The sequence below is a fragment of the Equus caballus genome, chromosome 8, assembly GCF_041296265.1.
Source record: "Equus caballus isolate H_3958 breed thoroughbred chromosome 8, TB-T2T, whole genome shotgun sequence".
In the NCBI taxonomy this organism is placed as follows: domain Eukaryota; kingdom Metazoa; phylum Chordata; class Mammalia; order Perissodactyla; family Equidae; genus Equus; species Equus caballus.
In genome coordinates, this window is record NC_091691.1 from 31,218,094 (window position 1) to 31,233,390 (window position 15,297).

Genomic DNA, 15,297 nt, shown 5'->3' on the forward strand with positions numbered 1-15,297 from the left:
ACTTTCTTCACCCCTGAAAATGCAAAATAATAATGGCAATTACTATTGAATTGTGTTGTTGGTGCCTCATATTTAAACTTATATAATTTGACCTCACCTGGATTAAAGGTCTTCAGTGTGAAGAAAACATAACTTTAACTGTAGGCAGAAGGAAATTCTCAAGTCAAGTAGACTGCTGTCGTCTGAAGGGCCTGTGCAGTTAATACCAGAATCAAAGAGCTGAATCTTCAGGTGCCAATAAAACCTTTACTAAGGTTTATTTTCAGCAAAAGAGGTAGTACTGTAGAATTTGTTAGATAGTGAATTCACCATGGAAATAATTCATTCGGACGTTGGTCTGTCAGCCACATAAACGTAGGGGAGTTGGCAGCTCCTGGCCTCAGATCGTTCAGAGCGAGTGCTTCCTGGAGGCGACTCGTGCAGTCACCAGCACTAACTGCAGTAAATTCTGCTGCTTGATGGCTTCCTCTAGAGTCTAGCTTGAATATAAAGTAGAGATAAGTGAACATAACTTGTGATTTGGGAAGTTTGCTACAATATTGCATGTTCTATGCATAGTGTTACAGAGCAGGACATTCATTGGTTGACTCTTAGCCTGAGTTGGAGACCAGATCCCACGAGTGTTAGGGAATGTGCTTGCCATCCTCGTGTCTGAGAAATCCGTGTACACGTGGACAAACGACGGAAGGAGAATCCAAATGATTATGAGATTAGGGACAGATTTTTAATCCTATGACTTTTCCATACTTTTCAAATGTTTTTTAATTTATCAACCATCCAGGTTTTAAGAACATTTTCAAACAGCCTTTTATGAAAGGTTGACTCTTTTTTTTTTAAGATTTTATTTTTCCTTTTTCTCCCAAAGCTCCCCGGTACATAGTTGTGTATTTTTGGTCGTGGGTCCTTCTAGTTGTGGCATGTGGGATGCTGCCTCAGCATGGTTTGAAGAGCAGTGCCACGTCTGCACCAGGATTCAAACCAGCGAAACCCTGGGCCACCAAAGTGGAGTGCGCGAACTTAACCACTGGGCCGGCCCCAAATGTTGACTTTTTAAAAAGCAAAACAAAAATTCCAGTTTGTGGACAGTGAGGTGTTCTAGCTCAGGGGTAAATAGGAAATGCTAGATGTATGATACCCTCCTAGGGGCTGGCACACCACAACCTGGCGGCTGAATCCAGCGCACCTGTGCTTGTGAGGGTGTGAGCTACGGATAGGCTTTACAGACAGGCCTTTCTGCACCCCAGTGCCGTGAAGTGTTATCCCTCATAAAAGGAGTTCTCCTCCCGTTAGTAGATGTGTTACCCTCCCCCCAAAACTGTACTCAATTATTTTTATTATATTTTGAATTTCATCAAAGAGAAAAAGTGTGGGAATTTATTTTTTCCCATCGTATAAATACCTGTATGATACCCTCAATTTAGCCTGCCTCTTTGTCCGCAAAGATTAACGTATTTCCTGTCTGGGTCTTTGTAGGAAGAGTTTGCCAACCTCTGCTCTATCCCAAAATTTGTTAGTAAGAGACCTCACCCGAATATGAACATTCTCATTTTGTTTACTCCTTTTTATTTGATAGCCCCATAAACTTTTAAAGTTATGGTAAATACTGGTTTTGTTAAAAATGCAGGTTTTACAGTATGTTGTCGTGGTTTGTGTTCTTTGGAAGGTTCCCGTGTCCTGCTGATGCAGATGTGTGTCTCCAGCCCTTGGCTAGGTCGTGGAGATCTTGCATTTGGCATGTCCAGAGCAGGACTCTTAATTCCCGCACACGCCCCTGTTTCAGGGAGTGGCATCGGCATCACTCTCCTCTTCAGGCCAAGGCGTTGGCATCGCCCCCAGTCTTCTCTTCCCTCACACCCATGGGTGATTTTGCTGCTTGTCTTTGGGCACCATGTCCAGCGTCCATCCCAGATCCGACACTTCTCAGCGCATCCGCTCTGATCTAAGCCACCATCTTTCTGGACTTGGCATCTGCTACAGCCCCTCTTGGTCTCAGTGCTGCCTTCCCACAGCCCGTGCTTCCTCTGGCAGCCAGCGTGACCTTACAAAAAGTGAATCCCATCTCTTCACCTCTCTACTCAGAATCTTCCATTGGCTTCTCATCTCATTGAAATTCCAGAAACTCACCTCTGCTCTCCATGTCTCGCTGCTCTGTCACACTCTCCTTCCTGTTCCCGAAGTGTCGTAACTGATTCTGACCATAGGACCTTTGCACTGGCTGCTCATCAGCCTAAAGTGCTCTTCCCCGAGAGCTTTTACTTCTCAGGTCAGACCTTCCCTGGCTCTGCTGCATAACGGGCCTTTCTCCAATTCATCCTCTTCTCACATATACTGTTTTGTGTTTTCATAGCCCTTCTCAGTGTCTGAGCTTCCTCTCTTTCCTCTGTAGTTTACTTCCATACTTGCTGTGCAGAAGCTCCAGGAGGGCAGAACTTGTCTGTCATGGATACTGCTGGATCCCCAGCCCCTAGATGACTCTTTGACACAAGGACATATTGAGTAAATATTGGCTGGATGGACAGATGAAAGGAGAGATGAAGCAAAAAGTAATACATTGAAAAGGAGCATGAATAATGTTGTTTCTCTAAAGTCTTTGCTCTGGGCTCAAACTATGATAAATAGAATAAGATACTCATCGTCTCTTTGATTATAGTTAGGAGACTTTTAAAAATTATTTTAATCAAAGTAATACCTGTATTTTTTTAAGTCAAATAATAGGGCTGGCCCCATAGCTGAGTGGTTAAGTTCACGTGCTCCGCTTCAGTGGCCCAGGATTCACGGGTTTGGATCCTGGGCATGGACCTCGCACTGCTCATCAGGCTGAGGCGGCGTCCCACATAGAGGAGCTAGAAGGACTTACAACTAGGATATATGGCTATGTACTGGGGCTTCGGGGAGGGAAACAAAAAGGGAAATTCAGTGCCTTCTGGAAAAAAATAGTAACAATGATTGTTTGTTATGAAGAGTATTTGGCCCACCCCTCCCGCTTCTAATTTGTTTCATAAGCATTTACTGTTAACTGTTTTGTCTTTGAGTTTTCGGTGATTACTTCTGTATGTCTGAATAACCTGCTTGTGCCTGTTTCTGGATTTATCTACTTTAGACTAGATTTTCTCTGTCGTCTTCCCGCCATGACAGATGATAATTTAGCTTGTGCCCCGGCTGAACCTCCTCTCACACGCCGGATGTACTCTTATCACATGTTTCTGTTTTGGTTACTTTGTAACTTTAGCTAATGTACTTAAACCTGTATTTTATAATCAAAATTCCAAAGGGAACAATGCGGACATAGCTTACACATCCATCATCTGTGCTGATTCCTCTGCAAAGGTTGGGACCTGTCTTGTACAACCTGTGTCAGAGCCCCAGCTGTCAGGTGTCGTGGGCACTCAGCCCCACAGAACTGCTCCTGCTTCCTAGCTTAGCATCCGCAGAGCTGTTGAACGACATGGGCTCTTTTCAGTGGTGCCATCTCCAGGAGCAGGTCTTGATTTTGGATGCCTCGTGCTTCCTGCTGCTGGAAATGTGGATAGTGAGCTTCTCTGGTACATCGGTGGTGGCATTCACAGTCTGCCTTTTGGTGACATTTGCAGGTATGTTTCTGGAGCTCTCTGCCCCCTGCTGCAGTGTGGAGTGGCCGTGTTCTTAGCCTGTAGCCATGTTCTCCTCCGGCTTCTCTTCCTTGCTTTCCTGCATTAGTGCCTGGTTTCCTTCTGGTTGGTTTGCTTGTTTACTCCTTTATTTTGCTGGAGCACATGCTCCAGTAGCTTACCAAGAAAGGGTACGTACGAAGACAATATTTTTTAATCCTTGAATGTCTGAAAATGCCCTAATTCTGCTTGCACATGCAGTAGGTAGTTTAGACGGGCCTAGAATTGTGGGTTGAATATTGTCCCTCAGGTTTTGGAATACTCTGGGCCACCGTCTCAGAGTAGCCTCTGCTGCTGCTGAGAAGCTTCATGCCATTCCAGTTCTCATTCTTTTGCATATAACTTGTGCATTCATTGAAAAAATTGGCCTTTGGTCATGCTATGCCGGGAATAACAGTGAACAAAGTTCCTTCCAATGAGGAATGTCACGGGGACAGTGAGAGCCCTGAGGAGGTCAGCAGTGCTGGTGGGCATAGTCAGGGAGTCCGTCTGAGCCAAGGTCACCCAAGACCAGAAGCCAGAGGAAGCTCAGGCAAGCCAGGCCATTAGGGAGGCCCCAAGTGGAGCAGAGGCAGGGATGGGGGAGCGTTGGGAGACGGAGCACTTGGCTTGGACCCCGAGGGGAGAGGTAGGAGGGCTTCAGGCGGAGCAGTGTCATGGCTGGGAGGTTCTCTCTAGTCTGGGCAGGGGTACTGGAGCTTCAGAGCTGGAGTCAGGAGAAGTCTGATTTGGATGGAGTCGGAAGGGGGGTCCAGGCTGACTCACTGGGAGGAGGCAGGGCACAGCCGCTTCCTGCCAGGGCAGGACTGCAGGAGAGCCAGTGTGTGGAGAAAGCTCGCAGATCCTGTTCCAGACGCAGTCTCTTTGTAACATTTATGAGCTATCCCAAAGAGGGTGTTGAGCGGGCAATTAATATACAAGTTCAGCTCAGGCTGAAGACAGGGATTCTGGAATCATCAAGTACAAATAGGATTTAAAGCCATTGAACTTCCTAGAAAGGTCCCTGGAATGCATGTGGGTGGAGACCATTTGGAGGTCCCGTGAAGGATGCTGGGAGGCGAGGCCATGACCTGGGGTGGACAGGTGGGGGCGCTGAGGTGGCAGACCGCTGGCGGGCAGGTGAGAGCCTCTTGTTGCTGCTTCTCAGACACGCTCAGCTAGTCATGCTCGTGTGAAAACACAGTGCCATCTTCTTAACGTTCTTCTATGAATAAAGCAGATCGGTTTTTAAAGAAGGTGCTCATTTTTTTTTCTACAGAACTGTTTTCATTCTTAATACAGACACATGTTGTTTGTCTCTCTGAATTGGCTCTTACGCAGAAGGGATTGCTCACCAGCCCTCTCATCTCCAAGTACCCTTTCGATGCTAGGATTCTCTTCTGGGAGTTAAATTTGTGTGAGATTAAGATCACATGGAAGTATCGGTAAACTGGCTCTGTTTTTGCAAGAAGCCAGTCTAGTAGAATGGATTTGGAAGATAATTAGGCAGAGTCCTTTGACGCTGTGTTCTGTGGCTCTGTACCTTTCTGAGCACACTCGGTGTTGGGAAGGAAGTGCTTAAGAATGTGCCTTATGCTTTTAGGAAGCTTGATTTCTCCATACAACTGTACTTGCCCTTAGGACATGTAGGGGCCCGTTGAGATTTCTCTCTTGGATTTATTTGGAGTAAGTGTTTGTGGTGTTCATGATGTTTGTTTATTAGGTAAATCATTTCAGCATTTAACTTACTGTAAAACCCAATCTCCTCTTGGAAAATTCAACGTAAAATACTGAGAACAACAACAAACCTGGTAAGATGTATTATGTCATGGAAGCCCAGTGCTAAACACAACAGTGGGAGCACTTTGCAACTGTACGCACCCCTGTGCCTGTCTAGGATGTGATGGTGACCTTAAGGGAACGTGGTCCTGGAGTGCCCAGACCTCTGTCTATTCTTTCCATGGTCTAGTCCATTGGTTCTCAAAACTTAGTGTTCATGAGAATTTCTGAGTTGGGGGCTGTATACAAAAATCACAGTCCTCTAATCGGTGTCCACTTTAAAGGGTTTTAGTTCAAGTATTTCAAGAGCTGTGTGAGCCCCCTGCTGCGTCTTTGAAGAGCCTCTGTAATAGGGTGATGTCAGCTTGCCAGGCTTCCTGTTCACCGCAGGCTATCTTAGCACCAGGGTGTTTTAGAAGGTGCACAGGCCTTGCCATCAGCAGGCTTTTCTTATTAAATGCTTATCTAGTGCCTGCTGTATACTGGGAGCTGTGTGAGCTGCCTATTGCTGTTTTTAAGATGTTGAGCCCTTGGGTCAGTAGCTGTGCCAACAGCCCTGATGTTGTGGAGAATTACCCCAGGGGTGTGTGTGCATGGTCCCTACAGAGGGCAGAGCAGGGGCCTACTGAGTCGGCCTGGGGTAGGGGATGGTAAAACAAGGGGGGCTTCACAGCAGGCAGAAGACTCCGAAAGGATACCCCGAGGTCAGGATGAGGAAACGCGCTATTCATGACAGTGGGACCCAAAGATCCCAGGGGGCAACAGTGCTGCCCTGTCTCTGTCACAGCCCTCCCAGGCCTCAGTGTCTGTGGGGAAAAGGACAGAAACGACCTTCTCCCTAAAATCTTTCCATCCCTGACTTTCCCCGAAGTGAGAATCGGGAGAAAGGAGAGAACTGGTAAAGCTGCCGCAGTGTTGGGTTCTCGGCCACCCGGTAGAGCAGCCTTCCCCGGAGCGCCTTGTGCAGCGGGATGTCTCCAGCGGGTCAGCCACGTCCTCCTCTCATGGGACGTGGGTGGCTCACTGCCGTCGCGAGACACATGGAGATGTTCAGACTCCTCTCACCTTTGCAGAGGGCACTTAACGTGTTGTTGGAGAGGGCTCACAGCGCGCAGTGCGAGGCTAGAGAGAAGGGCAGCCTGCACTGACCTCCGCCAGGGTTCCTGTTTCCCATCCCTCCTTCCGGTGACACCCTGTGGTGTGGGTCCCCATGTGCCCAGGGCTCACAGCCTCCCCCCACATCCGGAGTAAGATCTAACTCAAGGCTTAGGAGACGCTTCAGCCTTGGAGGTTTGGGTTTATTTTCATGCCTGGGACAGGGCATTTTCTTTTGGTGAGCTCAGCTGCACATCTTAAGTTTTTCAGTATGTTTTGCCAGTGTCTTTAGATGTTTGTAGTGGTGAGTTCCTGAGTTAAGTTAATCTGCCACCTTGCCAGCACTGCTATTTTTAACACTTTGTTTTAATTTAATGTGACGGACAATTCAGGAAAGTCAGATAGACTGCTCATTAATCTGCCTATTAGTACTTTCAAAGGAATGGTACTCAATTTTGAAAACAAGTTATTCACTTCTGTTACATAAAGAACACATTAAGTTGCAATTGCATAATATATACTGTTAGTTGAAACTTAATTGTAAAACATTTTGTTTTTATGAATTCCTATGGCTCATTGGTTGTGGCTGCGATTTAAAATGTACTTTGGCTTGTTTTTAGGCAAGAGGCTGACTGCAGGACAGGATATGGAGTGTCTGTCCTTCCTTGAGGTGTGCCACTTGGCTGGGCGCTAGCAGGACTTGCAGTCCCCTCTCCCAGGGACACGGGCACGCTGGGGGTGTTCTCTGTGGGATGTTAGGTTACACTCTGGTCTTGCTGATGCCACATCATTTCCTCCTCCATGGTAGTGGCTTTGCCCAGGAGGTGACAGGAAGGACCCCAGTAGCTTGATTATCTGAAGGGGGATGGGTGGGAATAGTAATTCCATTCTTTCAGGGCTAATATTGTATCTTTCAGAAGCATATGCTTATGTTGGAATGCCTCATTTGGTTAGAAAAATCTTCCATTTGAACTGTCGCTTCGGTTTATCCATCCGACAGATATTGCATGCTATGTGCTGGGGTGACAGAGTGCACATGCCTTTCCTGCCATCGCCCCATGTGCCCACCTGTGTCGGACAGTCTTGTCTCGGGCCCTGCTTCCTTCACAGATGTTATGTGAACGTTTCTGTGCTGAAGAGCACGTGGAGAGGATATTGGGGCCGCATATCTTATTTTGAGAACGTGGAATGTTGTTGTTGTTAATGCATAACAGTGGGTGGTGTAACGTCAAGCTAGAGAGGAACAACTTGGGAGTTTGTGCATGTATAATTAATACAGATCAAGTCATTATCAGCTGTGGATATGCCTGCAGCACACAGGAATTACACAGTCATTCCAACCCAAAATGCAAATGCTGGGATCCAGCTGTTATTGAGAAATTGTCAGTTGCTATACTACTGTTTCCCCATGTGTAGCATACATTACTGAAAACCATGGTCAGTGTAAAGCTTTCACTATTTGTAAATGTTTTTGTTTTAAAACGGATTAATTGAAAATCAAAATAATATTTCTTGATTGGAAAAATCTTTTCACCATCCTCTAATGAAGAGGAAATTAAATCTCTCTGTAGTCGGAACCAGTTGCTTATCTACAAACAGGATTAGAAATTAAAATTCTTAATTAGATCATTGACTCTTCTGTGATTTAGCTAGTTTTAAATATTTTTCCCAAAAAAAGATGAAAGAACTTACAGGACTTTGAATTGTTAAAACAATGGGCTGCTGTCCTACAGATGTTTACATATGTGCCCAGAATAAACGGGAAGCTGTTGTACATCACTGTTTATAATAGCAAAGCCTGAAACGACCTCAGTGCCCATCAGAACTTCTTAAATAAATTATAGTACATCCATGTATTGTGGGTGGGGGCTTGCACTAGTGACAAAGAGCAACACAGCTTTAGAAATGGGATGATTTCCAAAACGAATGTTTGAATGAAAAAGAGCATAGAGAATGGGAGTGGTATCAGAATGGGCAAACCAGGGAAGGGATTGAGTCACACGTGGATTTCATCAGCATAGGTCATCTGGGATGGCCACGTGGGGAAAGGGCAGCTAGTGGCTCCAGAGAAGGGACTTTTCTTCTAAGCTGCACATTCTGCAGTCAGGGAGAGCATTAACTTGTCGAGGAATGTTCACATTTGGCTGTTTTGAATATCCTGTTCACTTTCCACTGTCCCTGGGTGCGTGGATATCGCCTGGCTCTTCCATTTTGCATGTCACACGGGTGGTCTTTCTTGTATCCGAAAAATATAGAAAACAGTGTACTTGAAAATGGACCAAAATGGTGTTGGACTTGGGAAGGTGTCCCTTTCTTACTGCAGCATGGACTCTGTCTCCTCGCCTGTCGCTTGCTGCTCTCACTCCCCACAACCGCGTCTCTTCACAGCGACGGTGGCCGCCATGTACTACAGCTACTACATGCTGCCCGATGGCACCTACTGCCTGGCACCTCCCCCACCAGGGGTTGATGTAGCCACTTACTACAGCACCCTGCCTGCCGGAGTGACCGTGTCCAGCTCCGCCGGAGTGACGGCCACCGCCCCACCGCCTCCTGGGACCACACCACCACCCCCGCCAACCACAGCAGAGACAAGTGGTGGGGTGACCTCCACCACCATCACCACAAGGTACGCTCTCACTTCTTCGAGTCACCTGGCGCATCTGCGTTCTTGGTTCGGGGGTCTTTATAATGTGGGTTACATAGAGGATCTCCATTATGAGTGTTTATTTTTCAAATCCCCAAGTTACAGAGTTGATAGGGCAACAGAAATTGTCACACATAAACACTTTTAGCAGCAAGATCTAACCACTTAGAAAATTAATTTCCAGTTAGCACTCCACACTGCCCCCCTTAATCCCAGCATCTATTCTTTCCAATGTGTTGACACCTCAGTTGGGGAGTACTAGGCAAAATCAGTGTGAAGTGAAGCCATGATTACTTGCAAAACGTGTAGGATTTCATAAAGTTGATGATAGCAAGGCAGAGACTAGACCCCCAGCACCTGTCACTGGCCAGCATGTGTGTGACTCTAAGTGTCAGTGGGCTGAGCAAGTACCCCACTGGAATGTCTCAAGTTGAAAAGAGGCTCTCTGGAAATTTGACGAAACACTTGGATATTTCTGCAAAAATGACCCACTTTCTGATCATGCTAAGAAAGTTAAACATGAAATGAAAGATGTTGTCATGCTAGCCATTTTTTTTTTTGAGAAAGATTAGCCTTGAGCTAAAATTTGTTGCTGCCAATCCTCCTCTTTTTGCTGAGGAACACTGGCCCTGAAGCTAACATCTGTGCCCATCTTCCTCCACTTTATATGTGGGACGCCTACCACAGCATGGCTTGCCAAGAGGGGCACCAAGGATCTGAACCCACGGACCCTGGGCCACCAAAGTGGAATGTGCGCACTTAACCACTGTGCCACGAGGCTGGCCCCTCTTTTTTTTTTAATATAACAAAAATCAACACTTGATTTATTCTTGGTTGCTTCTAAGAAGTAGCTTGTAATTGGAGGGAAATGTTAGGAGAAAAAGAAATGAACCTGTTTCCATGACTTTAAGTGTCGTTTTTCAGTAAGATCCCCATTTTCGCCCTTGACGATATTTTGGTCCCTGTTTTAAATGGATTGGCTTTCATAGTGTTTTGTGGTACAAGTCACCTCAGGTAAAGAGCCTCCCTGTGTGTGTGTAACTTCCCTCTTGGTGTGAACTGAGACAGTGAAAGGCCCTCCTGCGCCGTGCTGAGCTGATCCCCCTGCCAGTGATCTGGAGGAGGTCCTTCTCTGTGAGTGATGGAATGCTTCTCTGCAGTGCACTTGCTCCTGCGGCTGCCATCATCCCCCCGCCCCCCGACATCCAGCCCGTGATTGACAAGCTGGCAGAGTACGTGGCTAGGAATGGCCTTAAATTTGAGACCAGCGTTCGTGCCAAGAATGATCAGAGGTGAGGTGGAGAATTTTATATGGGTTGCATAGATGGTATTTGGGGTTTAGTTTGGCTTCTTTTTCTTAATCTAGCTACAGAATTCCTTTTTTTCTTTTTAATCCTTATGTGTTTAGATAAATACATCTTGTAATTACCTTGTTAAACTACTTTGAGTCAGGTGGTGTCTTTTTTTTATTGTTATCTGTTTTTTTGTTTGTGTAGGTGGTTTTGTTCTTTAAGAATATTGAAGCTACCTAAAATAAAAGGCTGGAATTCATGCTTCTCAAGAATGTGCTATGGAAATTTAGACACACTTCAGTTTTATTTATTTTTTTTAATGAAATACTGTTCCGTACCTCAGGTAGGGAAACAGAAAACATGAGGTTTCATGGCAGTTCCTCGATCTCCCTTGTCTGAAATGGGTAGGTGTAGTCATAGCTACTACATAAGTTGTTGAGATAATTAGGGTCAGGCATTGTAAAGCGTTTAGAGCAGTGTTCAGCTCACAGCAAGTACACAGTATCAGGAAGAGTTAAGTGTTGCTGTTGCAGTGTGCACGTCTCGTTGAATGACTTACTTGCCTTTTCTGTTCGTAGATTTGAGTTCCTACAGCCGTGGCACCAGTATAATGCCTACTACGAGTTTAAGAAGCAGCTCTTCCTCCAGAAAGAAGGGAGCGAAAGCACGCAGGTGCGTTCCTGTCGAGGCAGGGCAAGTGTGAAGCTCTTTTGTGATAGCTCTGATTTACAGATGCAGAAATAATTTTCTGTTTGCTCTCAGGATGTATAAAAGGGCTTGTAGATTTTACACTTGTTTTTGGGTGTAATATCTATCTGGCATGTGCTATTTTCAACCTTTCCCGCCTCTCAGAGTTGAAACTTGTTTTTTAGATCTGTTGAAAACTTTGACCCATATTCATCATTCATTGCTGAGCATTTGTCCAGCATGTTGTAAACAAAAAATCCCATTTCTTTAAGGACTTGATGTTTTGCTTGGCTGTTATTTTTAACTACTTCTCATGGGAGCCGTATGCTAGACTTGTGTTGTCTCAACATACACTAACTGTATGAAATGTGAGCATGTGCAGTCACAGCTGCTGTGCTGGAGCTGCACAGCTGCCATCTGTGGTGAACACCCTTTATTCCGGGTGCTGCCTGCCAACAACTCCCCTCACCCTCCCCTCCTTGCAAATATCCCCGCACGTGGTTTTTACATGCCCATTGGAAGCATTTCTTCCTGTCCCTGTAGTCCTCTCTTGTGCCTCTTCTCAATTATGTGGACACCCTGATTTTTCTTTTCCCTTTTTTTTTTTGTGAGGAACATTCACCCGGGCTAACGTCTGTTGCCAGTCTTCCCCTACTTTGTCTATGGGGTACCTCCACAGTGTGGCTGATGGGTGGAGTATGTCCGCACCCGGGATCCAAACCTGTGAACCCGGGCTGCCAAAGCAGAGTGCACAGAACTTTAACCACTGGGACACAGGGCCAGCCCCCTGACATTTTTTTAAAGCCTGTTTTGTTAGAGAGATGACGTAGGCCTTGCTTATCGTTGGGTTTCTTCTTCAGACCTCTATCTCTGATTGCTCAAACTGAAGAAAATTGACTTATCTGTAGGCAATGGGCATAATTTGGTATTCTAAAAGTGTTCTCAGTCATCAGTCTCCAAAGTAGTAGTAGTGAGCATTGGTTCCCAAGACAGTATTCAAGCTTTAAGAATAAGCGTGATGTTCTTCCGGAGGAAAATACCTCCTTCCACTCCTCTTTTCATTCTGTTGTAACAGATAGCAAATCTGAGTTTGAAGGTATGTTCCTTAGTGTTAGCCAGGGAGTAGTGTAGAAATGCTATTGTCCACTGAAATATACGTATATACACATATATCTTTTTTAACAAATCTAGGCAATTTCTCATGGAACAGTTTGTAGTCATGTTTGATCTCTGTAGGCTGTGTCAGCACCGGAAGAGGCCCCTGCAGAATCTGCTCCTGAAAAACCGAGTGACATTGGGGAGGATGGTGTGTCTGAAGACATGGCCGACGCGGGAGGAAGAGGCGGCTCGGGGGGGAAGAAGGAGGCATCATCCAGTAAAACCGTTACGGACGGGAAGCTAGTGAAAGGTACGCTGCCACCACTGCCGGAAGTTCCAGTCCTGACCTCGGAGACGTTACTTTAAATTAGCAGGAGAGAATTCTGGATTCCTTAAGGTTAGGTGCCTTTAACTACAGGACAGGAGAGAACTGGCTGCTACTTTCAAGTTGCGGTAATAAAGTCCTTTACTTCATAATACTTTCCTACTGTGGACTTTGGGGTCATTTGGATATAAGCTCATCTTAGGTTTATGGTTGTTTAACAGCCTGTTACAGTAGATTAATGGAAATATTCAGAATATTTCAAATAATGGTTTGTATCCCCTCAGACTTCTGAAACTATTTATATGCCAACTACTGTACCAGTGACATTAGTTTTCTTTATTTGTTAAGGCAAGTCTTTTGAGGGTCTCTACCAGGCAGTGCCCCACTCGCTCCATTTTAGTTCCTTTTATGTTCTTGGAAGTTTTCCATCTACTAGGACAGACAGACAGACATGAAAAGAGCCAATATAACAAAAAAGAGAAAGGAAACAAAGTTGATGCAGGCATGTTAGCAAAGAGCCATGTGGTAGAACATTCAAAGTAGCGCTGAATGGGGGAGGCTTGGTGGGGAAAGGCTGATGGAGCCGGCGTTGAGAGTTGAACGGGACCCCCAGAAACAGGGCCGCCGCCCCAGGCAGACGCTCTGTGGCTTGTGCAGGGGTGAGAAGTCACCCAGAGACTCGGGTGGTGGTGAAGTGGGACAACCTGGAGAGGTAGCGTTGGCCAGCTTGTGAGGGCGCTGCCCTCCCGTGAGATCCTGGAGCTTCCAGTGCGGGTAGTGGCACGCCTTACAGGTTTAGATCAGAGGAGTAACTTTGTCCAGTTTGGTGACTTTGTGAGGAGGCAGAGAAGCACTTTGGAGGGCTTTGGTGGAACTGAAATAGAACTGTAATAGAAGTAGAAGAGGGAGCACTGTCAGGTGTGCAGGAGCAGGCCGGCAGCTCCTGGTGCAAGGAAGGACAGAGGAGACACAACATTGACATTGCAGGAAGGCCTTTTCTTTGCATAGAGATGCCTTTTTGGATGGTGATCAAGAGTATCCAAATTGACTGGGATGAATGACTGACCAGGAGAATTCAGTGATTTAGAAAAGCATGAAGGCATCTCTGAGCCTCTCGTTCCAGGAGGTTACCTGAGCACACGCGTTTAATCTCTCACCTTTCCCAGCCACCTTCAGACTCATTCAGATAACCAAAGGAGTATAACAAGCAGAGATTGAAAACAGTTATTGCTCCAGAAAAAAGGGGATACTGTCCATGTTTCATAAGGACCAGCCAGCCCGCCTGCAATTTAGTTCATAGGGAAGAGAAGGACACTTTAAGACTCAATAGCAGTGACCTTTGGGGGAACCCACTATCAGCCATAGAGGAAGCGGGCAGCAGGCCAGAACAGCCAGAGCATCAAGGTGGCAGCAGGCCTCCCAAGGGGCTGGGGATGGGGTGCAGTGGTCCCCTCAGCTGCTGCCTGCAGTGTAGCTCCCTCCACGCTCCCATGATGGTCTCTCCTTCCACGCCCCATGATGGTCCCGTAACTTGGCAAATAAAACAACATGTACAGCTTCCCTCCTGCTGCTGTCCGAGCCGAGATCCCTGAGAGCTGCACGGTTTCTGGCAAAGCACGTCCCAGCTCACTGCCTCTCGCAGTCAGATGAGGGAGCAAGCATCCCCTGTGCCTGCAGAAGTGCTCAGAGGACACATGTCTGAGCCCTGGAGCACATGGGCCCCTCTGAAGCAGAGTTATCGAGTGACGGGAAAATTTCCTCCCGGGGCCGGCTCCGTGGCTGAGTGGTTGAGTTCGCGCCCTCCGCTGCAGTGGCCCAGGGTTCAGATCCTGGGCGCGGACATGGCACCACTCATCAGGCCACGTTGAGGCGGTGTCCCACATCCCACAACTAGAAGGACGTGCAACTAAGATATACACCTGTGTACGGGGGGGTTGGGGAGATAAAGCAGGAAAAAAAAAAGAAGATTGGCAACAGTTGTTAGCCCAGGTGCCAATCTTTGGAGAAAAAAAAAAAGATGATTGGCAACAGTTGTTAGCCCAGGTGCCAATCTTAAAAAAAAAAGAAAAGAAAGAAAATTTCCTCCAATCTCTAATTTATATTCTCACAAAGCTGAAGAAATTGTAAGACTAGTGCAACTGATGGTCTGACATCTGGAAAAGATTGCTTAGAAATAGATTGCCAAATTTTAAAATATAATGAAAGCACTGAAAATCAGATGGGATGAGAAGACAAGTTCAAAGTGTTTCTCAGCTCTCCAAGGAAAAGGGTAAAGATGGAGGAAAAGCATCCAGAGAGAAAAATAGGCAGGTAGTCCTCTGAGAGGGAAAAAAAGGTTGGCATGTCAGACTGATGTCTGTAACATTAAATGCAAGATAATTAAGGTCTGTCTGAAATTCTAAATGAAAAATACGCTGCTGAAGCAGAAACTTTTACAGACATGTCAGTGCTCTTAAATAGTTAAAGTGAGGAAAAGGAGAATATTTCTTATCAAAAAATTATCAAATGTGGTGAAAACTTCAAAGAGAAGCCTATAGCCTTATATGTGTATGTTGGTAAAGAAAAAATAAAAAGAGAACAAGCATCCACCTCAAGAACCTAGAAAGAAACCATAAAATGCATCCTAGGAAAGGAAGAAAGGGGAATCAATAAAAATCAAAGCAGAAATCAGTGAGAAAATAATGAAAGACCAGTAAAATATCATCTGTGCAGGTTTAATGTAGAAAAAAGCAAATGCAAATACACAAC

At 45.9% G+C, this 15,297-nt stretch overlaps 1 protein-coding gene across 14 annotated transcripts in view; it reads left to right on the forward strand.

Annotated features, from left to right (window-relative positions):
- The window catches only part of SFSWAP (splicing factor SWAP), a 79,493-nt gene that overhangs the window by 26,255 nt on the left and 37,941 nt on the right, over nt 1-15,297 (forward strand). For all 14 annotated transcript variants that reach the window (XR_290736.4, XR_011420884.1, XR_001381323.3 and 11 more), the window contains 4 exons: nt 8,889-9,129; nt 10,308-10,439; nt 11,018-11,111; nt 12,363-12,534. Coding sequence is in view for 8 of the 14 variants with exons in the window: in XM_005612658.4 (XP_005612715.2) it covers nt 8,889-9,129; nt 10,308-10,439; nt 11,018-11,111; nt 12,363-12,534 (639 nt within the window). In the remaining 6 variants the exon portion in view is untranslated. The remainder of the gene's footprint in view (nt 1-8,888; nt 9,130-10,307; nt 10,440-11,017; nt 11,112-12,362; nt 12,535-15,297) is intronic.